This window comes from Salvelinus sp. IW2-2015, linkage group LG35 (genome assembly GCF_002910315.2).
Source record: "Salvelinus sp. IW2-2015 linkage group LG35, ASM291031v2, whole genome shotgun sequence".
In the NCBI taxonomy this organism is placed as follows: domain Eukaryota; kingdom Metazoa; phylum Chordata; class Actinopteri; order Salmoniformes; family Salmonidae; genus Salvelinus; species Salvelinus sp. IW2-2015.
Genome location: NC_036874.1, coordinates 11401096 through 11424899, shown reverse-complemented (window position 1 = coordinate 11424899; position 23804 = coordinate 11401096). Strand labels below are relative to the sequence as shown.

The window sequence follows — 23804 nt, the reverse complement described above, 5'->3', positions numbered from 1 at the left end:
ACTTGTGGAGGTCTTGGCTGATTTCTTTTGATTTTCCATGATGTCAACACAGAGGCACTGAGTTTGAAGGTAGGCCTGGAAATACATCCAACTCCAATTGACTAAAACGATGTCAATCAGCCTATCAGAAGCTTCTAAAGCCATACATCATTTTCTGGAATTTTCCAAGCTGTTTAAAGGCCCAGTCAACTTAGTGTATGTAAACTTCTTTCCCAGTGGAATTGTGATAGGTGAAGTAAGTGAAATAATCTGTCTGTAAACATTGTTGGAAAGATTACTTTGTCATCCACAAAGTAGATGTCCTAAACGACTTGCCAAAACTATAGTTTGTTAACAAGAAATTTGTGGAGTGGTTGAAAAACAATTTTAATGACTCCAACCTAAGTGTGTGTAAACTTCAGACTTCGACTGTAGCTTATGCATAAAGATTTATGAATGCAGTTAAAGATATTTTGGAGCAGTTATTAACGCTTATGCTGGGCATTATAATGTTTTATAAGGAGTCACTCATAAGGAGTTATAAATGTGCTTGGAATGCATTATGAAGAAGGTGGTCATAGGAACTGAGTGTCACACAGCTAGGAGTGGTGTGGCGAGTCAGGCGCAGAGAGCAGACGATAAGGGGAAAAACAAACTTTATTACGGTATCCAAAAGTAACGCCAAAAACGACAGGCGAAAATAAATATGTCCAACCCAAAACTGGACACCAAACAGTCAGTGAACATAACACGCAACCAACATAGACAAACAGAGAACAAGCCCGCACAAAAGCAGGCGGGCCTAAACGGCTTAAATAGCCCTGAAACAAAACTCAAAACAAGAAACAGTGCAACCAATAAGACATAACAAACAGAATAGGAAAAGGGATCGGTGTGGCAGCTAGTAGACCGCCAACGACCGCCGAGCGCCGCTAGAACAGGCAGGGAGCCACCTTCGGTGGAAGTCGTGACACTGAGACCATACATTTTTCTTTGACATACTCTCTAGGCATTACAGCAAAATATGTCTTAGTTGAATAAACATGCTATAAGACGGTTGTTATGAATGACACTGTAGCACTCATAAAGATGTAATGAAACATTAATATCGGATGTGTATTGCTATGTGTTGTTAATATCACAACACCATTTTCATATTCTATTTCACACCTGTGCTCCAGACCAGTGGACACCGACAGAGATAGTGACAATAAGAGAAAGAGGAAAGAGACCCCGGTACTGTGATTGATTCATCAAGGAGTGGAGGCAGGATGTGGGTCCTCATCTCGGCAGCTCTACTTCTCTCTCTGACAGAGAGAGCCACATGCAACGGTAAGGTCCCTTTTATCACAACTAATGTTGATATGATAATCATAAGTAGATGTGGTAGTAGTAGTGTTTGGCAAATATCTCAGTAGACACTATCTCATAAAAAAGGTTTACGAACAAGTGAAGTAGTATCCAAGTGCTTTCTGTATTACTCATAACTGTATTCATTTCCCTCCATCAGGACAGCAACAACCACCAGCAACAGCATCACCCTGGACCATCACCTTCAGTCCAGCAGAAATAACAGCAGAGAAGGGACTATGTGCTGTTATTTCATGTACTTTCACTCACCCTTGATGACATCAAGCCTACCACTGCAATATGGTTCAAGTGCCCTACAAATGGCAGATGTGATAAGGATGAAAACATAATTTTCCACTCTGAAACTCCCCATAAAGCTCAGGAGGATTTTAAACAGAGAGTGTCTCTACTGGAGACTGATCTGACAAAGAAGAACTGTAGTGTGATCATCAACGACATCAAGAAGAATGATGCTGGAGAGTATCAATTCAGACTGCCAAGTTCATATACATACTCGAAGAAAGTGAAAATCACAGTGAGCGGTACTATGACTATTATTACCAGTTACAGTGACAACCTATTATTGTAGTTAATTGTATACAGTACATACGTGTCAAGTTCCCCTCAGGTCTCCCTTATTATAAAGTTCTATCATAAGAGGACATTTACTGGGAAAAACTCCCATTCAGAGTCATCACATGCATGCTGCTCTCCTACGGCTGATTATGTGTCACTGCTGTTTTGTACACAGGTGTAAAACTCACTTCTGTGTTTGTATTTCCTGCCTCCAGCTCTGACCCAGAAGCCTCAGTGTTGACTCCTCCTCTGACAGAGGGAACCAGCTACTCTGACCTGCACCGCCCCGGGATCTGCTCTGGAACTCCTCCTCACATCACATGGACATGGAGAGGAACAGGAGACAACATCACTGAGCTCAGAGACAACACCACCATACAGATTAGAGAGGACCTGACCCATGTGACAACAAACCACTTCTCAACGTTGACCTTTACCCCCTCAGCTGAACACCACAACATGATGGTTACGTGTCAAGTAACCTTCCAGAAAAAATATCAAATTGAAGAGACAGTAACTTTTGAATGTGACATGTGAGTACCACCTATCCTACATTTTACATGAAACACCTTATTCCAGAGAATCTTTGAAACCTAGGAATAACCTTGATAATAAGCAAATTATACAGTATGAAGGCTCCACCTGCAGTTATGTCATGGCTTTGACCTTTTCCTTTTTAATCACGATCCATTGCTATTAGTCCCTCAACCAACATAGTCTGAATTTAGTGTATGTTTAAAAATAAATGTGTACAATTAGAAACTCTTTGCACTTAAAGATGTGAAAGACCCCCAAATAACTGAATGAAAAGGTGAACAAGGAAGGTACCCTGGATCTGACCTGCAGTGTTAACAGTTACCCTCCATCTGACATCACTTGGAGTAAGAACGGGACAAGTGCCCCACTTCAGAATTTCACGGAAAATGCTGCTCTCACCATCTCCAACGTGACAAGAGAACTGCTGGGGAGTATGTGTGTACAGTTCAACACCTTAACAGGACTTTGACAGCTTCCATTGTTGTCACTGTGATGTGTAAGTACAAACTGGACTGAAATATACAAACTCATGTCCTATTTTATGATCTGGAATTACTCTGGCATGTTTTTAGCATCAATCTATCACTGATATCTCTCTCTTCACTGTCTTTTTCCAGACCTTCCTGTGATTCTTCCTGGCTCTGGGTGTTGTGACCAGGCAGAGGTCATGACCTGTTGTGTGTGTCAGTCAGGGGGTTCCCTTACCCCTCATATATTGGCCACTGCTGGAGTCAACACAGAGAGGTGCAGCCCCACTACGTCAGTGTTGGGTTCCTCAGTGAACTGCACTATCAGCCTGCCTGTAGAAACCACAACAACACCATTGTGGAATGTGTCAGCAGAAATGTTGTGTGTGTAGTGAGAGAGGAGCTGCAGGTCACGCAAAATAAGAGCCAAGAAAAGCAAGGAGGTAATATATAAGTCAAGTTACTTGGTTAGAGAGTCACAGCTTCCCATTCCCACCCACTGTTTTGCAATTATGATGATGTTATGTACATTTTGGCTTAGAGAAATTAATATTTTCTTCCAGGGGATATGAAGTAATGTGAGCCACTTTCCATTCAGAGTTGGAAATTGATGTAAAAATATATCATTACCACTTTAAACAATGCTACTTAATATAATGTTTACATACCCTACATTACTCATCTCATATGATATGTATATACTGTACTCTATATCATCTACTGCGTCTTTATGTAATACATGTATCACTAGCCACTTTAAACTATGCCACTTTGTTTACATAACCCTACATTACTCATCTCATATGTATATACTGTACTCGATACCCATCTACTGCATCTTGCCTATGCCGTTCTGTACCATCACTCGTTCATATATCTTTATGTACATATTCTTCATCCCTTTACACTTGTGTGTATAAGGTAGCTGTTGTGAAATTGTTAGGTTAGATTACTCGTTGGTTATTACTGCACGATCGAAACTAGAAGCACAAAGCATTTCGCTACACTCGCATTAACATCTGCTAACCATGTGTATGTGACAAATAAAATGTGATTTGATTTGCTGTTCTCTTTTTAGAGAAGGAATGGGAAGGCATTATAGCTATGCTGTCGGACCTAAAACTGATTACTGCATTTGTGATTGGTGCAGCCCTCTCAGCCACCATCTGTTGTATCTTCCTGTGTTTGAAAGGGAAATGTAAAAGGTACATGCATTCTATTAGTTATGTAGAGTTAGTGTTAACTGAGTGTTGTTTTTAAAATCAATTGCAGATTGTCTTTAGAAATCATATTACTATCAAGAGAATCAGATACGTTGTCGAATGCACCAACGCCTTGCACCCATAATGTAAATGGGCGTGCTTGCTAATATACTCATATGCAACCGCACTTGACTTTCAGTTATTATTTGATGTAATGTTTTTGTATATTTTATTATATTGATTGTTGATCCCATGTTCCATATCAGCATCTCCTGCACTGCTAAAATGCTACTACAACCTCTGTGCTGTGTACAAGCCTGTGAATAAGAATGTGTCTGACTATATGGTGGAAAGACAAATGTATTTATTTCATTTTTACTAAGAAAAGGCTATGTTTTTATTTAAGTAGTATGTGTTCAGGAAGTGGAAATTAGTCTAAGCTATAAGTCGTTTGTTAATGGATATTTTATATTTTGTGTTTTAAGTTATCATTTCAGTTTTACTTGGTGTTATCACTGTTACACACAATTCAAGATACAGTTAGATAAATTTCATTTGCAATATTTCCTCAGGCAAAAAGAGAGGATCCCAAGGACTCCAAAAGCCCTTTCATGAACCTGGAGATGGTGACATGTGAAGACCAACAGGTGCAGTACCAGTTTCTTTCTTTATTCAGCTTTACCAACATTTAGTTAGCATTGACATGCCAATATGAGTTGATAAGACAGCATAAACAGATCTGAGACCACCTGTCACGCCCTGACCTTAGAGAGCCGTTTTATTTTCTCTATTTGGTTAGGTCAGGGTGTGATTTGGGGTGGGCATTCTATGTTGTCTATTTCGTTTTTGGCCGAGTATGGTTCCCAATCAGAGGCAGCTGTCTATCGTTGTCTCTTGATTGGGAATCATACTTAGGCAGCCCTTTTTCCCACTTTCTGTTATGGGATCTTGTTTTTGTTAGTTGCTGGTTTAGCGCTACAATACTTTACGTGTCGTTTATTCTTCTTGTTTTATTGGTGTTCATTTAATAAATTCAAAATGTACGCCTACCACGCTGCACCTTGGTCAAATTCCGACGACAGCCGTAACATCACCAAGCTAACAAAAGACTCCTAACACAGTACTTTGTCATCTACTCCATAGACGAATGCAGGACAGGCTGTGGATGGCGAAGAGACCCCTCTGCAGTTGGAGCTGAGGGAGAGAGCTGAAAATGGGGGGCCCCAGACCAGTGGAGCCGCGGGAAAGTTTGCCACGGGGGAAGAACTAAATGAAGTGGACTACGCCAGAATCAACTACTCCCTGCTGAAGAAGAAGACTCCTGAGGAGGCAGAGAAGAAGACCACTACCACAGAGTCAGACTACGCCAAAATCAAAAGAGAGAAGAAGAAAGAAGGGGATGAAGATGGAGGAGAGGGGAGTTGGTGTGAATATGGGGAAGGGAGGAGAAAGAGAACAGTAAGCCAGCAGCAGAGACAGATGAGGATACAGCGCTTTACTCCAACGTCAAGGCTATTATGGGTGGTGGTGAGTGACAAAGCAATTTTTGCTAGAAACGTGGGGGATGGCCCACAGTATTATACAGCCATGGGTTCTTATATTCAGTTTCTGAATCCAGATTGAAAGTTTTATGATGATACTGAGACTTTTGTTCAACTGAAACTACAGTAGTTAATATTTTGGTAAATGCTCTATTTTACAGCCCTGTGTCCAGCTGGTACTGTATGTTCCTGGTGGTTGTACAATTTCAATAAAGAAATATTTTCTAGTTGTACATAGAAGCAAGTTTTGGTAATGTTTTTCAAGGAAGTGTCATTTGACTTCTGTAATAATTCTGTTTTGTCACCATGAGGAAGGACTGACAAAGATGTGGTTTGGAATGGTAGAGACAGGTTCACTTAGATCGTTGACAACATAAGGCTGGTTCATCCTTGGGAGCAATTTCCAAACGCCTGAATGTACCACGTTCATCTGTACAAACAATAGTACACAAGTATAAACACCATGGGACCACGCAGCCGTCATTCCGCTCAGGAAGGATACGCGTTCTGTCTCCTAGAGATTAATGTACTTTGGTGCAAAAAAGTGCAAATCAATCCCAGAACAACAGCAAATTACCTTGTGAAGATGCTGGAAGAAAACAGGTACAAAAGTATCTATATCCAAAGTAAAACAAGTCCTATATCGACATAATCTGAAAGGCTGCCGCTGCTCCAAGGAAGAAGCCACTGCTCCAAAACTGCCATAACTTCTTATGGCTGCAGGGGCAGTATTGAGTAGCTTGGATGAAAGGTGCACAGAGGTGCCCATAGTAAACTGCCTGCTCCTCAGTCCCAGTTGCTAATATATGCATATTATTATTTGTATTGGATAGAAAACACTCTGAAGTTTCTAAAACTGTTTGAATGATGTCTGTGAGTATAACAGAATTCATATGGCAGGCAAAACCTGAGCAAAAATCCAAACAGGAAGTGGGAATTCTGAGGCTGGTCGATTTTCAACCAATATCCTATTGAATTCACAGCGAGATATGGATGAGTTTGCACTTCCTACTGCTTCCACTAGATGTCAACAGTCTGTAGAACCTTGTCTGATGCCTCTACTGGGAAGGGGGGCCGAATGAGAGGGTAATTAGTCAGGTCTGCCATGACCTGACCATGCTCTGACCATGAGCGTTCACATGAGAGGGAGCTCTGTTCCATCGCTCATCTGAAGTCAATGTAATTCTCCGGTTGGAACGTTATTCAAATTTATGTTAAAAATATTCTAAAGATTGATTCAATACATCGTTTGACATGTTTCTACTGACTGTTACGGAACTTTTGGACATTTCGTCAGCTTTTAGTGAGCGCGCTTCCTTACGTTGGATTTGTTTACCAAACACGCTAACAAAAATAGCTATTTGGACATTAATTATGGACATTACCGAACAAAACAAACATTTCTTGTGGAAGTGAATGTAATGTAAAATAATCGTTTGTGGTGCTTTCGCTGAAAAGCCTATTTGAAATGGGACATTTTGGTGGGATTAACAACGAGATTACATTTAAAATGGAATAAGATACATGTGTGTTTGAGGAATTTTAATTATGAGATTTCTGTTGTTTGAATTTGRCGCCCTGCACTTTCACTGGCTGTTGTCATATCATCCCATTAACGGGATTGCAGCCATAAGAGTTTAATAAAAAAAAGCCAGACTACGGTTTGCAACTGCACATGGGGACAGAGATTGTACTTTTGGAGAAATGTCCTCTGGTCTGATGAAACAAAAATAGAACTGTTTGGCCATAATGACCATCGTTATGTTTGGAGGAAAAAGGGGTATGTTTGCAAGCTGAAGAACACCATCCCAAACGTGAAGCACGGGGGTGGCAACATCATGTTGTGGGGGTGCTTTGCTGCAGGAGGGACTGGTGCACTTCACAAAATAGATGGCACCACGAGGAGGGAAAATAATGTGGTTATATTGAAGCAACATCTCAAGACATCAGTCAGGAAGTTAAAGCTTGGTCGCAAACGGGGCTTCCAAATGGAATAATGACCAGCATACTTCCAAAGTTGTGGCAAAATGGCTTAAGGACAACAAAGTCAAGGTATTGGAGTGGCCATCACAAACCCTGACCTCAATTCTTAGAAAATTGGTGTGGCAGAACTGAAAAAGCATGTGCGAGCATGGAGGCCTACAAACCTGACTCAGTTACATCATCTCTGTCAGGAGGAATGGGCAAAATTCACCCAACTTATTGTGGGAAGCTTGTGGAAGGCTACCCGAAAGGTTTGACCTAAGTTAACAATTTAAAGGCCATGCTACCAAATATTAATCAGTGTATGTTAACTTCTGACCCATTGGGAATGTGATGAAAGAAATAAAAGCTGAAATAAATCATTCTCTCTGCTATTATTGTGACATTTCACATCTTAAAATGAAGTGTGGTGATCCTAACTGACCTAAGACATGGAAATTTGTACTATGATTAAATGTCAGGAATTGTGAAAAAACTGAGTTTAAATGTATTTGGCTATGGTGTATGTAAACTTCCGATTCAAACTGTATATAAAGCCTTTTTGAAAGCAATGTGTTGTAATGCCCTAAAGGTTAATAGAAAATTAACCATTACATTAAGTAGTCATAATCAAGTTTTAACAGTCATTCAATGTAACAAAACAAAACTATATAATGGTTCAATAGCTTGTCTTTTGTCCAATGCAGAAAGTTTAGATCTGAATCAGCCAATTACCTCTCTGTGTGCTCTCTCCTCCTGTTGATCAGAAGCCCTGTGTGTCTCTGATGGGTGTGAAACTGTCACTTCATGTCCCCAGTCTGTTACCTCTCTCTGACCTGGTGCTGCAATCCAGGAAGTCCTCTGTACTGTATACCGCACCAGCCATACTGTATATAGACCTAAATCAACCTACCCATCAAACCAACTTGGTTAACATTTAAGTCATTTAGCAGACACTCATATCCCGAGAGAACTTACAGTAGTGAGTCAATACATTTTTGTACTTTTTCCTGTATTGGTCCCCGTGGAACCAAACCCACAACCAGGGCATTGCAAGCACCGTACTCAACAACTGACCCACAGACTGCAATCCCACAACACGCAATACCATGCCTTTTTATATTTACATGCAAGTTTTATCTTTCTATAAGACAGATTTATACAAGAAAATGTGTACATATTTCAAGATTGGCCGTTTGTAAACAAGTACATGTGAATAATATGGAAAATGCCTTGCATTGGATAGAGATACGCTTGCAATATTCTCTCTCTTTTTTACCCCTCTGTGGTCTGAAAGATGAAGTCATTTCTCGATATGCAAGATCTGCTGCAAAAAGGGTACTTCCTTTTATATGCGTTAAAAACACATTCGCTGACATATTCTTAAGTAACTCACAAGCATGCTGAATGCATTTATTATGAGCGACAGGTAGCCTAGAGTTTAAAAGCGTTGAGGCAGTAGCTGAAAAGTTGCTAGTTTGATTAACCAAGCAGCCAAAGTGAAAAAACCTGCGAAGGGGAGTTTAATGCAGAAGACAGATTTTGGTTGAATGCATTCAGTTCCGCAACTGACTATGTATTCCGTTCATTATTAACGTTAGCGCTACTGGTTGTATTCAATATACACTACATGACCAAAAGTATGTGGACACCTGTCCGTCGAACATCTCATTCCAAAATCCTGGGCATTGATATGGAGTTGGTCCCCCTTTGCTGCTATAAAGGCTCCCGTCTTCTGGGAAGGCTTTCCACTAGATGTTGGGTCATTGCTTCTGGGACTTGCTCAAGACCACATTAGTGAGGTCGGGCACTGATGTTGGTCGATTAGGCCTGGCTCGCAGTCGCATTCTAATTCATCCCAAATGTTGTTTCGATGGGGTTGAGGTCAGGGCTCTGTGCAGGCCAGTCAAGTATTTCCACCCTGATCTGACAAACCATTTCTGTACGGACCTCTCGTGGTGATGAGGGCATTGTCATGCTGAGAAGGAAAGGGCCTTCCCCAAACTGTTTTCCACAAAGTTGGATGCACAGAATTATCTAGATGTCATTGTATGCTGTACGTTAAGCTTTTCCTTCACTGAGGCTAAGGGGCATGGCCCGAACAATGAAAACAGCCCCAGGCCATTATTTGTCCTCACCAAACTTTACAGTTGGCATTATGCAATGGGGCAGGTAGCGTCTAGTGGCATCCGCCAAACCCAGATAGTCCGTCGGACTACCAGATGGTGAAGCATGATTCATTACTCCCGAGAAAGCGTTTCCACTGCTTCAGAGTCCAATGGTGGCGAGCTTTACGCCACTCCAACCGACTCTTGGCATTGCACATGGTGATTTTAGGCTTGTGTCGGCTGCTTGGCCATGGAAACCCATTTCATGAAGCTCCCGATGAACAGTTCTTGTGCTGAGCTGCTTTCTGAGGCAGTTTGGAACTCGGTAGTGAGTGTTGCATCCGAGGACAGACAATTTTTAAGGCGCTACAGCCTCCAATTTGCGGCTGAGCCATGTTCTCTAGACATTCCACTTACATACGCACTTACAGTCGACAGGGCGCTCTAGCAGGGCAGAAATTTGAGGAAATGACTTGTTGGAAATATGAAACTATGACGGTGCCACGTTGAAAGTCACTCAGCTCTTCAGTTAGGCCATTCTGCTGCCAGTGTTTGTCTATGGAGAATGCATGACTGTATGCTCAATTTTATACATCTGTCAGAAACAGGTGTGGCTGAAATAGCCGAATCCACTAATTTGAAGGGGTTTCGACATACTTTTGAAATATAGTGTATTTTGTGATGATTTCATAGCTTATTCAAAATCAGGAACATATTAGATTTTTTTTCTCCACAATCATTCACTTATACATTTATATCAGACCCACATTTGAGAGTGATGATTCCTCTTTCACAGTTGCATTATTTTTTAAATGTTAAAAAAAGATTTGACCATTACTGCAATTCCTCTAAAAACAATATTACCGTAAAAGTCATCCCTTCTTGGACTTCAACTCAGTTTCCCATTACATTTTTATTGTCTTTGAACCAGACCTGTTAGTGCATCTTCACAGAGTTTGACCAACCCTTACAACACTCTGTGGGCCTAGTTAAGTTCCTCTTCACCACGTTGACGACTGGTGGTGAAGTGCTATGGTCTTGCTATATTTGTTAGGTGGGGTTTTACTTCTCCTAAATACTTTCGTTTAAACTCTACACCATGTTCCCTGAAATATATGTGTTGCTGCTGTTGAAAAAGGGTGTAAAGTACAGGTCTCCTGAGCAGGCCTCATGCTGCAGCAGGGACAGTATAGCAAACTGTCTTTACAATACCTGCTATTGTGACTTTTATAAGGGATTCTAGATATTACTTAATTTGGGCTGAATTCTGGTGGCATGAGCCTCAACCTGTTGGTTACTCCTGCAAATGCCTTCTAAAGTATCTCATCAGTATGCACCAAACTACAGATACTCACACAGTTGGTACCTAAACTAAAAGCCTTGTRGAATTATTCTAGCCATTGTAAGTCATTGTCAAACTGAATGGAATTGAAATGAAATTTAGGGTAAACCTAAGTGGGTTAACAACTAAGTTAAACATACTCAACTGATGCATTTGGCACAATCATTGTGATAAAACTGGGGTTTTCCGCACAAATATAGTTACATAAGCGTTGGAACTCTTTATTGTATCACAAAAATATAATCTATCACAACCATGGTGTCAAACCATGTACATCAGTTGTACAACCTAAGTGTGTACGGGGCCAAAGATATCGGTTGAGTCAGATGTTAGTGAACTATTAGTAAAGATTAACCAGCAGCATAAAATATTGAAGTAGTGTAAGCTCTACCAATGACTTTTGGTTTGATATTTGTTGTTTTTGTAATTCATTGAGATGCATTAAAAACTGAAGTGTTAAGATGTGTGGAATGCAATCCCAGGATAAAGTAACTGACCAATGTGAACCATATGCACAGTTATTTTAATCTGAAATATGAACTGCCCTCATGCATTAGTTCAAAGACTAAACAAACAAGTATACCAAGGGACTGAATGTCAATGCAGTATTTTAGGTTACTATGCTGACTTTAGTATAATCTACAGCTGTTCCTAATTGTGCTGACATTAACACAGTGTTGTACTGTGCAACAGTTTATATTGTCTCAACACAAAACTAGGTTGTGAAAAGGGGGAACTAAAGACAGATACTGACCCTCAACTCTGGCCTCTACAGATATTTTTACATTTCCCGCAGCCAGAAATGACAGAAAATATTTAGATATATATCTGTAATTGTGCTCACAAGTATCAGAGAACAAGATCTCAACCGAACGGTGAGACCTAAGTGAGACAGGGAGATGGCTGGTACACAGTAGAGAGTGGTAAGTTGATTTATAACAATATAAACAAGAGTCATTTATCAGCATATTATGAAGTGATGAATCGTTTGTGCATTTGGCTAGCTGTTTAGGGAAACAAATGGTATATTCTCTATTACAGCATAGATTTGTATCTCATAAACTTTGATTTTTTATGTCTTGTGATAACAGAAGATGCTGGTTGAGATCTGCACTGTTGCTATCTGCTGGGTCATAACAGCAAGCTGTAGTCAGTGCATAGGTACAGTATAACGCTCTATGACTTGACAAAATAGTCAAGTAACATGTTTTGGAATAAGATGACTCTCTTTGTAAGCATTGTCTTGTCAAATGTATATGTATTACTAATCTGTACATTTTTTAATAGAGCCTCGTGAGACAGGTAGAAACTTCTCCATCACAGTGACCCAAGACGTTACAGTAGAGGCTGGACGGTGCATTCCTATATCATGTAAATTCACATACCCAGGCAACATTACTGAATACGTACGAAGAGTCTGGTTCAAAGGAGATCCACTTACACCTGTATTTGAAAAAGATGCAGAGGTGTGTGGTGTTGATTGGCAGATCCTGAAAGGTCCTGAAAGGTCTTGCAGCTTTTTCCTCGAAGACCTGCAAGAAGGAGAAAGCGAGTATAGATTCAAGTTACCATGGGGAGATGATCAAATGTATGTTTTTCCTGAGAGGGTACGAGTCTCAGTGTCTGGTACGTAAGAAACCACGTCAACAAATATACTACTTTCATTCTCTTAAATCACGCTGCAGATTATAATGAGTATTACTGTATTTTTTAACACGTCTTTGCCTGATGAAAATGTCACCTTATGTGTCCAAGTAAGAATAAATGTAGCCTACACACTCTGAATTCTAATAATGTTGAATTGCAGCATATGTTGTCACTGATTCAGAACTACCAACCATGATAATCATGTATTTCACATCACAGCATAATCTGAATTAAAATGCTTGAAAAATGAATTGTCAAAGTGATCCAACTTTGGCAAATTCTGTTTAGCTCTAACCCAGAAGAAGCCCACTGTGGAGACACCCCCTCTCACAGAGGGAGAGTGGGCCACACTGACCTGCAAAGTATATTCACTAAATGACCTCTGCCTGCAAAGACCAGAAGAAGATTTTGTTGGAATAGCCTGGAGAGGGACAAGGAACTTAGGCATCTTGGGGATAATACCTCAATCAAAAGCAGAGAATGGAATCAGTGTGAAAAGGTTATTTTTCAAACCTAAATCCGAACATCACAACATCAACCTCACATGTATCGGCTTCTACAGCAACGTCAACATTACAGTGGAGAAAACAGTGACTTTAACAGTAAAATGTAAGTACACTCACTTTTCAGAGAATTCCCTCATTATCAAAATTCAGTACAGTACTTACTTATTCTTAAAGAGTCTCTGTTAGGTAAAAAAGCCATATCTCATGATGCTGTAAAAACTATATACTGTATATCATGATGAATGTAAAAACGATTTATTTGTCTTCCCTAGACCGTCCCAAGTTCCTGAATGGCTCTCTGTGTGTGGTCCAAGCAGAGGTCCTGACATGTGTTTGTGTCAGTCAGGGGGTTCCCTTACCAGTGATTGCTTGGCCAATGTTAGGGGTCTATATTAGTTACAGTGTCATCGTCTCCAGGAGTGACCAAACCGTGAACAGCACCATCACCATGTCTGCCTCAGAATACCAGAACAGCAGCGTGGAGTGTGTCAGCAGGAATGTAATTGGCCAGAACGAGATGGAGTTCCCCATACTACACCAAGCTGAAGGGAGCCTGACACGTAAGTTCTTCAGTTTAACATCCTATGTATGTACGTATAGGACTCGTGTTACATTTTACAATTTGAGTGAAGAAGAATCACCCATTAATTTCTGCTCAAATCACACCGACATAGAGGACGACATTTTCACCGTGCAAAAGTTGTGTTAAGTGCAAAATTCACCATTCATCTCATTATAATGTGGCAGTGTGATTTAATTTTCAACTTTTCTTCAACAATGTTTGTAATAAATTGGCGACTACTCATTATATCTTGTTTATACTCTATAGTTTCATGATCACCTCTTTATAAAGCACATTGTTTTATGGTTTGGGCTAGGCCCCTTAGTTTCAGTGAAGGGAAATCTTAACGCTACAGCATACAATGACATTCTAGATGATTCTGTGCTTCCAATTTTGTGGCAACAGTTTGGGGAAGGCCCTTTCCTGTTTCAGCATGACACTGCCCCAGTGCACAAAGCGAAGTCCATACAGAAATGATTTGTTGAGATCGGTGTGGAAGAACTTGACTGGCCTGCACTGAGCCCTGACCTCAACCCCATCGAACATCTTTGGGATGAATTGGAACACCGATTGCGAACGAAGCCTAATCGCCCAACATCAGTGCTCGACCTCACTAATGCTCTTGTGGCTGAATGGAAGTATGTCCTCGCAGCAATGTTCCAACATCTAGTGGAAAGCCTTTACAAAAGAGTGGAGGCTGTTATAGCAGCAAAGGGGGGACCAACTCCATATTAAAGCCCCTGATTTTGGAATGAGATGTTTGATGAGCAGGTGTCCACTTACTTTTGGTCATGTAGTGTATGTCAAATACCACATTTCCATCCACAATTTTTATGATAGTAAAGTCATACCGTATAAAAAAAAGTATGACATCTGTGATGGAAGCAGGAAGTTTCGATACAATTTTAAAAATGCAGACAGATCATTTGTTTGTTTGACATGGTGGTATATCTATGCGAGAAATGGCAGTGGAAACGCCTTTATGCGTAAATATTGAAATAACCACCATAGTATCGAGGTATAAACTTGGAGTCAAGCAATGATATGGTGTGTGGTCCACTACGATTCGGGAAACCATGCAGTTTATTAGGCTACAAATTAAATCAATGATGAACTTCACAGGGTGGTGATAGTGCACGGTTATCTTGATGCTACTTTGAAATAAATATCGAGGGTCTTATTCTGATGACATGATCGTTGCTTGACTGCCATTTGACAAAGAGAAATATTCTCGCTCCTATCCATATTAATTTCATCATTTAACATTAGACTAGCCAACCAGCACAGCCTACCCGCACTGTATCTGCAAGCTGTTAGCCTTTATGCATGTGCCAAAATCAGATTAGGCACATTTTCTATTTACCGCACAGTTTTTGTGACAAAACTATCGCTAAAGTTATTAGGTAAATGACAACTTAAGTGATTTTTTTTTTGTGTGTGCACCGCGTTTGCTGGAAATTTTATTCTGCATGAAAATCTGTCGCCAATTGGATGAAAACCTAGCTAGTGGGGTAAAGAGTAGAGCTAAAGTAGAATAGTGTTGGATCAATTAAACAAAGTGTTTTCGAACCAATGAATTTGTATCACTTTCCATAGATATCCCTGGGTCAGAGAAGAGGGATGTTGCAGTCATTCCCTGGATAATCGTTGGCTTGTCCCTTAGCCTTAATGTGGCCCTCCTTGTCTATCTGACCAGCGCTTGTAGATGGTAAGAAAACATTACAATTCCACAGTTTCATACATGAGGACATATGGCATAAGTTCAGGTGCCATAAAATGCTTATCATTGTTATATTGAGCTTTTTTTTATCAAAAAGTTATGCAAGGTAAGACTGTCTGAGCGAGGTAAATTCAGTGTTGGAAAATGTAAAATCTCATACTTGAGTAAAAGTAAAGATACCTTCATAGAAAATGACTCAAGTAAAAGTTACCTAGTAAAATACTACTTGAGTAAAAGTCTAAAAGTATTTGGTTTAAAATAAACTTAAGTGTCAAAAGTAAATGTAATTGCTCAAATCCTCTCGAGTGGCGCAGTGGTCTAAGGCACTACATCGCAGTATTAGTTGTGCCACTAGAGATTCTGGGTTCAAGTGCAGGCTCTGGCGCAGCCGGCTGTGACCGGGAGACCCATGGGGCAGTGCACAATTGGGCCAGCGTCGTCTGGGTTAGGGGTTTGGCTGGCAGGGATGTCCTTGTCCCGTCACTCACCCTTGCCCTTAAATTGCCCCACAACAGCTCCCCGTACACCCAGAGGAAGGTTAGTGTTTTTCGTCATGAATCTCGTTCTGGAGGCAGCTCTGCAGAGTAGTCACTAGCTGACACAGCCACAAAGTCATACAATCTGTTTTTAAACCGAATTAACCCTAACCTTAAGCACACAGCTAACCCTAATGTCTTACCCTAACCTTAAATTAAGAACAGAAATCTTTGCAACTGACCCATCTAGCGGAATTCGCTCCGTTCTGCCTCCAGATCAAGATTCATGACAATAAACGTCAACCTGCCGCCCCGTGCAGCAACCCCCCCATGCTGCAATACAAACACTTAAGACACATCCTCGTCCACTTTCCCTCTCCTTGTGCCCTTGAGGGAATCCCCGTTGCTGTCTTGGAGGGAGGTCCAAATGATTAGCTAAGCAAGGGAAGTTTGTAAGCCCCTCAGCCCTAGTTTTTGGTCGGCTTTGAGAGTGTATAATTATGTTCACTCCGGGGCCTGAAACTTTCCATAATTGAATTTGCGATGACTGTACATCCCCTAAGAAAAATCAGCGAAAACTTAAAAACAACATAAATGTAGAAATCAATATGTAAATCTAAGTAAAAAGAAAAGCAAATAAGTTAGAAATTGTGCTACTAATGCACATGACAGCACAAACACGTCTCATAAAAATTAAATATGTTTTTGTTTGGTTATCTTTTGGAAATTGGAGGGGAAAAAAAACATTTTCCTTCATCAGAAGTTCCAGCCAGGCAGCGTTAGTTAGATAAATCCAGCTAGGCTAATTAATTTTCTAGCTATCATACAGTAGGCGTCATTTAATAATTATATATTTAATATAAGTAGACATGCACTCATAATTGACTGTAGCGCATATACAGTAAAGCACCTACAAGCTACCGATGGCTGAAAACACAATCATCGCAGGACAAACGAGTGACAAATTAATTTGAGGGCTGAGGGGATAGGGTTTGTCTTTTAAGTGTTTGGACCACTGGCCATATCCCCTCAGCCCTCAAATTAAGTGGACACTTCTGATGACGTATCATGACGTCTGACTAGTATACACTTGCAGTTGCAGGGCAAGGGGCGAGGAAGGAAGGAATGATTTTTAAATGGACAGCCCTTGCACGTAAATTTGTCACTCGTTTATTCCAAGATGATTGCCACCGGTAGCTTGTGGGTGCTTTATATGCACAACAATCAAGTATGATTGCATTTCTATTTAAATTAACTATATCATTATTAATATACACCTACTGTATGATAGCTAGCAAATGAATTAGCTAACTAACATTAGCCTGCCTAATTACTTCTGAAGAAGGAAAAAAAAATATTTCTATAATTTCCAAAAGCTAACCAAACAAAAACATCATTACTTTTATGAGACGTGTTTGTGCAGTAGTAACACAATTTCTAACTTATTTACATTCGTTTTTACTTACACTTGTATGTTGACTCCATATTGATGTTGAGATTCTAAATTTGAGGACTTTTCTTATCGAATGTACAATCATTGCGAATTGAGTTATGGGGCGTTTCAGGCTCCGAAGTCAACGTAATTGTACACTCGCAAACTCCATTAAAAATGAGGGCTGAGGGGCTTACGTTGCAAACTTCCCTTGCTTGGCTAATCATTTGGACCGACGACAAATATGGCCGCAGGGATTCCTCCAAGAGCTGAGGGTTTAGGGCTGAGGGCTGTCTACTTTGAGTTATAAACGCAACCCACCTCTTCAACATTGTTATGTATGTGTGTCTTTCAGAGGGATTGGGTTAAAAGAGGAAGTCAAATTTCGGTTGGACCTTGTGTGCAACTGACCAATAAAGTGATCTTAATCTTAAATAACAGGTTGCAACATATTGTACAGTAGATGCTTCATCTCAGAGAACAATGTTTTTGTGACTTAAATAGCAAAAAGGGTGAACAGAAGAGAGCTAAAGAAGAAGATAGTACCTACATCTCATTGGACAAGGCAGACGTGTCTCCCGAATATGACATCATCTCCCCGAATCCCCACTGATCCTCTGCTTGTGATAAACTTCTACTTTATTTTAGCGTTTGGTTCAGAGGCTTGTTTTTGATCTTTTATTTTAATTTCAATTATTTTCTATTGCTATAATTTTTGTTGTTGTTGCTTGAGCCCTGAAAACATTTTGATGTGAATGAATTCAACCTCTTCTCTAAATAATGTCTCAGGATTTATGCACAAAAAAATAACTAGAAATATAACTGTTTTTCTGTAAAAGCACATAAGGAAGCTACATGTTTGTGTTATCTTCCTCATGTTCAACTATGTTAATCAAAATGGTATTGTAACGAGTATGTAGATAATCAAGGTACCACAGTATGGAACGCCGTTTTAGTCTTTGCGTGTCAAAAAAGATACACATCAAATAACACTATTTGACACATTAAATAAGCTTTTAATTTGATATGTCAAATAACAGTTTAATTGAAGAATGGTGTGTTGGACCGCAACTTCTGGGCTAGCTAGCTAGCTTTAGCTTGGTCCCTAGCTAGCACCAATACAACCAGCCTGAAAACAATGACCAGTAGAAACTGCAGTCATTTTCATTATTCTTAGCAATGATTTAGGAATCCTTGTGAATAAGTATTAGCTAGGTAGCCACTTGTTGTTCGCCTGTTGACATTGAACTTCAGTTCATGAAAATAAATAGCCAGCGACTAAACCCTGTTGCCCAAAGCTAACGTTATAAGCAGCCAGCTACCTTCATTATGCTCGACCAGACCGGGTTATGTGTTGTGACGCTAGCCACAATAAAGATTAGGCACAATAGTGGAATTTGCGATGTGACTTCAAAATAAAGGTTTTCTTTGAAAGTGATGCAGAAGGTAACAATTGGTGGAATCATGCCATATTTAGATTAGATCATGTTAAACAAGGTTGGAATGTGAAGCAATGAAATTAGGTATCAGTCTACTCGGTGACACCCACAGAACACAACTGTGTTGAGTTTACGCAAATATTAGCGTTGTAGCGCTTATTGCAGGACTGACTTTGTGAAATCACCTCCCTAGTCAGCTTATTGTGTGTATTGACATTCATATTGCACTGTGCAACTTTACCTAAGGATTGGGGATCAATGAAATGAGGTAACAGTCTACTCAATACCCAATATATTTTTTCCCAACGTCCTCCTCAGAGTTATCAGAATCCAAAACATCCACGCAGTATTGTTTTTCCTCTGGAATAGTGTTCAATACACATAGCTTGACAATAAATGTGTCTCAGTTCAGTTGTTTCAGAGTCCAGCAAAAAGAGCTACAGTACGACGCTAATGTTCTCTGGATGTCCTGAGTAGACTGAGACCCCATGTCATTGATCGACAATCTTTAGGTAAAGCTGTACATTGAAATAAGTATTTTTTTAAAGTTTTAATTCACCTTTATTTAACCAGGTAGGCCAGTTGAGAACAAGTTCTCATTTACAACTGCGACCTGGCCAAGATAAAGCAAAGCAGTGCGACAAAAACAACAACACAGAGTTACACATAAACAAACGTACAGTCAATAACACAATATAAATAAATAAATAAAAATCTATGTACAGTGTGTGCAAATGTAAAAAAAATAATAATACAAATATATATACGAAATATATATGAAGAAACCGATATATACAAGCGACGGGACAAGACAATCAAAACAGACATCCCCACTGCTACGCCATCTTGGTTTAGTATGCCACCAATGCAATTCTAAAGTATAAATACATCCAGTGTGATTTCAACAGATTTTTGTCAAATTAACAAATTATTGTCTTTTGTTGATTTTATATAACAACGTTCCAACCTCGTTTAGCATCATCTATTCAATTATGGTATAATTCTACTATTTGTATTCATTTGCATCACTGTCAATGACATACCTTTATTTTGAAGGCTAACCCCAAAGTCCACTATTGTGGCTAATCCTTCTTGTGGCTAACTTCACATAGATGGGTCCGACCACCATTAATCAAATAAGAACTGTCTTATAAATTAGGGTTATTTTAGATGATGACACCTAGCTATATAGTAGGCTAGTTAACTATAGCTACTGAAAACAGATTATGTCGTTTTGCTATGTTTTTGGGGAAGAACATTGTTTGCATCCATGCGCTAGCTAGCTTTTTTTATGACCAGCACTGTAGGTGTGCGAGACAACTTTACCAGCATCATAGCATATGAAATACGAGTGATAGTGTAATCAATGTGTAATAACTACGTAAAAAATTATTTAACGCGTTCAATTAATATGTGACGTGCATCATATTCAGGTCCTGATTGGTCAACAAGCTTATTTAGTGTTATTTAGTGTTATTTGTTATTTGACGTGCATCTTTTTTCACACGCCAAGACCCAAACGGTGTTCCATACCACAGTTGCAAATATTATCAAGTGAAATTGTTTAAAAAAAGCTTTGTGTGATGTAGCTACTGCAAACAATGAGGGGTGGTGTGGCAGGAATAACTGTTACATACTGTATCAATAAAGTCCTACTAATACATGGAGATATAGAATGTATTTGGGGTGTATTTTCCTTACTGTTTTGGGTATGAGAGAACAGATAACACWMTATAKAKAWAMWSWGMKSKKSWCAYWYTCTSTKGTTTACTTTATTTATTTGTTGWTTGGAACCAAAGAAAGATGGCTTTGCTTGAGGCGGGACAGACTTGTAAAATAAAGAGAATGATCAAACATCATCATAGAGCTCATATTGTCATTAAGTAATAACAGTGCTAATTTGCAGAAAGATTGCAGAATTCTGATCGGAATTATTGTGTCAAAGATATAAAAAAAAATCATCACAATAACAATAATGAATACCACAAAATAAAGAAAGTACAAATCTGCTTTCCAACACACTATGTGACAAACAAATTAGATAAGACATGAACAGCGCTTCTCCATTTTGTTTCCAGGTTTAGAAAGAAATAAACCCCCCATGAGGCGTTCAAGAGAACTGACGACAGTAAGTGTTACTAAACGGATGTCCATATTGGCATGTCTCAATGTTGGGTAACACATCTTGAACGCTCTGACATTAGGTCTAGTGACTAAACCATGTCAGAACAATTACATAAAATATGTTATTAACAGTCATGACAGCTGACATAAGCTTGACAGCTGTCTTGACACTGTCATGGCACAAATCTTTGCTTCAGTCAGTTTATTGGCTTAGAATACAGCTAGCCAACTAATTTACATAAATAACCATTTGTGTCGTGACAGTGTAAAGGGTTGTCAGTATTTTCACATCAGTTTTCATGACCGAAAATGACATGTGTTATGTTATGACCGCGTTACGTCACCCTTATGACAGAGAAATCAGTTAAAGTGTTACCAAACCTGTATCCGACTTGCCTGTGTAAATCATTGTTGTAATACTGAGCATGTACTGTACATACCGTAGTATATTTACACATATGGCTGACAGCATACTAGTCATGCAGAGTATTTATTTACATAATGTATACTGGTATCCTTTTACCCATCCATCTGCAGCTTATTAATATTGTATTAACAGTCATTGTTATCTAGTGATGCCATTAGTGAGCTTGGAGATTACAATACATGAGTTGATTAAGTATATTTGAATAGCACAACCAACTGGTATATCAGCTTCAATGTTGTGTCACTCAAACGCCTCATTTGATACAACCCTATAGGATTAGGCTTCGATTTCACAATTCACAACCATTGAAGAAGACATTTTGGGAGAGGCGGTCTCAGGTAAAGTGATACTTTGAAACAGCCACAGTGATCAGTGTTCGCTGATCTTTCAGCACTGTTTGCACACACACACACACACATTGTCTCAATGAGATACATTTTGGCCTGCTGTGCGAGTGCTACAGTGGAGTCATGTATGCCAGATTGATCCAAAAATGTATTCTAACCCATTTATTGTTAACTTAACACTTACCCTTAGCAAAACAGAGAAATTCCCAACATACTAGTAATTAAATCATGGATAATGGCATAAATAGAATCGCACAGGAAAACGGTGGTGAGCGCAGCTTTCAATCTGGTTTAACCAGGCCAGCTATGAGTATGATATAGGGTGACATGCAGAAGGGGAGCCCCAGAAAATGTGCTGTGTCCCAAGCTTAATAGCAATGCAAACAATTAATGGTGTAGAGATGGAAATGGCAACATTGAATTAAGATAGTACAGTACAGCACAGTACAGTACAGTAGACACAGTGCACCTGTTGTGAGGGAATTGTGTGGCTATGAACAGTCGAGTAAGAGCTGGGAGACCGACAGCTGCTGATAACACAGATAGCTATTTACATTGTCCACTTGGCTATGTTCCGACCCTGCAAGTAGCTACCAGCAGTCCTGGGTGGCGAGATGTGACTGAGGCTCCCCCTGGAGGCTTGGGGGTCGACTAACAGGGACGTCATTTGAGATGAGTCAGGGACGGTGGGAGACGATGGTGGATCTTGGTGTGATGGTGAAGGGTGGTGATGGTGACCACGGGGGAGAGGGGAAGACGTTTGAAGAGGGGGCGAATGACGTGAGGGAGGGGGCGACAACATGGCTGCCACTGTGTCCCGCGGTGACGATGGGTCAGGGAAGGATCGCGATTCATTTGGCCTTGATCTCGGTGTAGTCGCTGCCGTCATACCCCTCCTGAGGTCCCCCATCCCTGACGCCCCCACACTCCCCCCCCAGAAACTCCAGGCGGCGTAGTTCAGGCTTCTTGCTCTCCAGGTCTGCCATAGAGCCACAGTTGTATCCCCGTCTCTCCCTGTGAAGGTACGGAAAGAGAAAAAGCCCATTCAGAATATAGTTATAACAGCGCACGTTGCCACCATATGCCATTGACACCTCAGAACATATTTCGTAATATAAGCATAACATGATTAGACATTGAGAGAGGAGAATGCAGGGTTTATAAAGTGTTAATTGTGAGGGTAAGATATGTAAACAAGGAGATGAGGCGTTTAGCATATCCTGTTAAGTATCGAGGCAGCCAGCAACAACAGTCGTGGAAATGAAAGGAGATTACAGCACATGGAAGCGATCTCAAGACAGCAGGACGACTGTGGGTTAATCTGTAGTTTTGGTGAACATACAGTATAGCTAGTTCTGGGCACAACAACGCCAATAGCCAGTTGCTGGTCCGGAATGTAGAGATGCGAACTTTTGGGAAGTTGGCACTTGCTTCAATGGCCATTGCTCGGCTTGATTATGTGCCCTAACTGTCTTGTTTTGGCACACTTTGTCAAATTAATAAAATGCCAGTACTACAGATATTTCTTAACGTAAGCTCTTTTATTAGCTAGCTATACCTGGCAATGTTCACGTATGCCAAACAGATCAAACTGACCATGACCTAACCATTTGGGTGTCTTAACCAATATAGCACAGTATATAATGCGGTAAAATACATCCAATTATAAATTCAAGCTATGTTTACACATATGAATATTACATCCCCTCTTCTTTAAAAAACAAAGAAAAATTGTTACATATTCTAAGCGTTCTTCTTGAATACATCTCTGCAGTTGAACTCAAGTAAGTAACCATTTATATTGCATACTACACCAACTGAATAAACAGACTCTGAACAAATGATACAACATACTGTTACTTTTCGAACAAGGGATTCTCAAGCCAACTCAGCATTCACAGTAGAAATGACATCTTAACATTTCAAACAATACAATACCAAAGCATTTTTCATAAGTGAACGTTCAATAACAAGTTTAAACAGGCCTGGAATCTCTTTTAGGGCGGATCCGCCTACACCTTTTGACATTTTCACAGGTCTAGGACCGCTTCTGGGCCTTG

General features: G+C 40.0%; 2 protein-coding genes and 1 pseudogene across 2 annotated transcripts in view; 2 read left to right on the top strand and 1 right to left on the bottom strand.

Annotated features, from left to right (window-relative positions):
- Positions 1–8437, bottom strand: part of LOC111958888 (sialic acid-binding Ig-like lectin 12) — a 37953-nt gene extending 29516 nt beyond the window's left edge. Inside the window, exon 1 of the mRNA XM_070437508.1 lies at positions 8350–8437. The gene's annotated coding sequence lies outside the window, so the exon portion shown is untranslated. The remainder of the gene's footprint in view (positions 1–8349) is intronic.
- Positions 542–5734, top strand: LOC111958723 (uncharacterized; annotated as a pseudogene).
- Positions 8438–12356: 3919 nt separating the features above from the next.
- Positions 12357–20513, top strand: LOC111959206 (myelin-associated glycoprotein-like). The gene is made up of 5 exons (XM_023980698.3): positions 12357–12690; positions 13000–13320; positions 13490–13777; positions 15376–15487; positions 17912–20513. The coding sequence occupies exons 1-5, from the start codon at positions 12651–12653 to the stop codon at positions 18018–18020; spliced, it is 870 nt and encodes a 289-aa protein (XP_023836466.1). The 5' UTR covers positions 12357–12650; the 3' UTR covers positions 18021–20513.
- The last annotated feature ends 3291 nt before the right edge of the window (positions 20514–23804 follow it).

Excerpts from the sequence above, each read along its gene's own strand:
- LOC111959206 (XM_023980698.3), top strand. The coding sequence starts at position 12,651 with ATGTATGTTTTTCCTGAGAGGGTACGAGTCTCAGTGTCTG. Across the intron at positions 13,321-13,489 it reads AGTGACTTTAACAGTAAAAT|ACCGTCCCAAGTTCCTGAAT; the intron begins GTAAGTACACTC and ends TGTCTTCCCTAG. Across the intron at positions 13,778-15,375 it reads AGCTGAAGGGAGCCTGACAC|ATATCCCTGGGTCAGAGAAG; the intron begins GTAAGTTCTTCA and ends CACTTTCCATAG.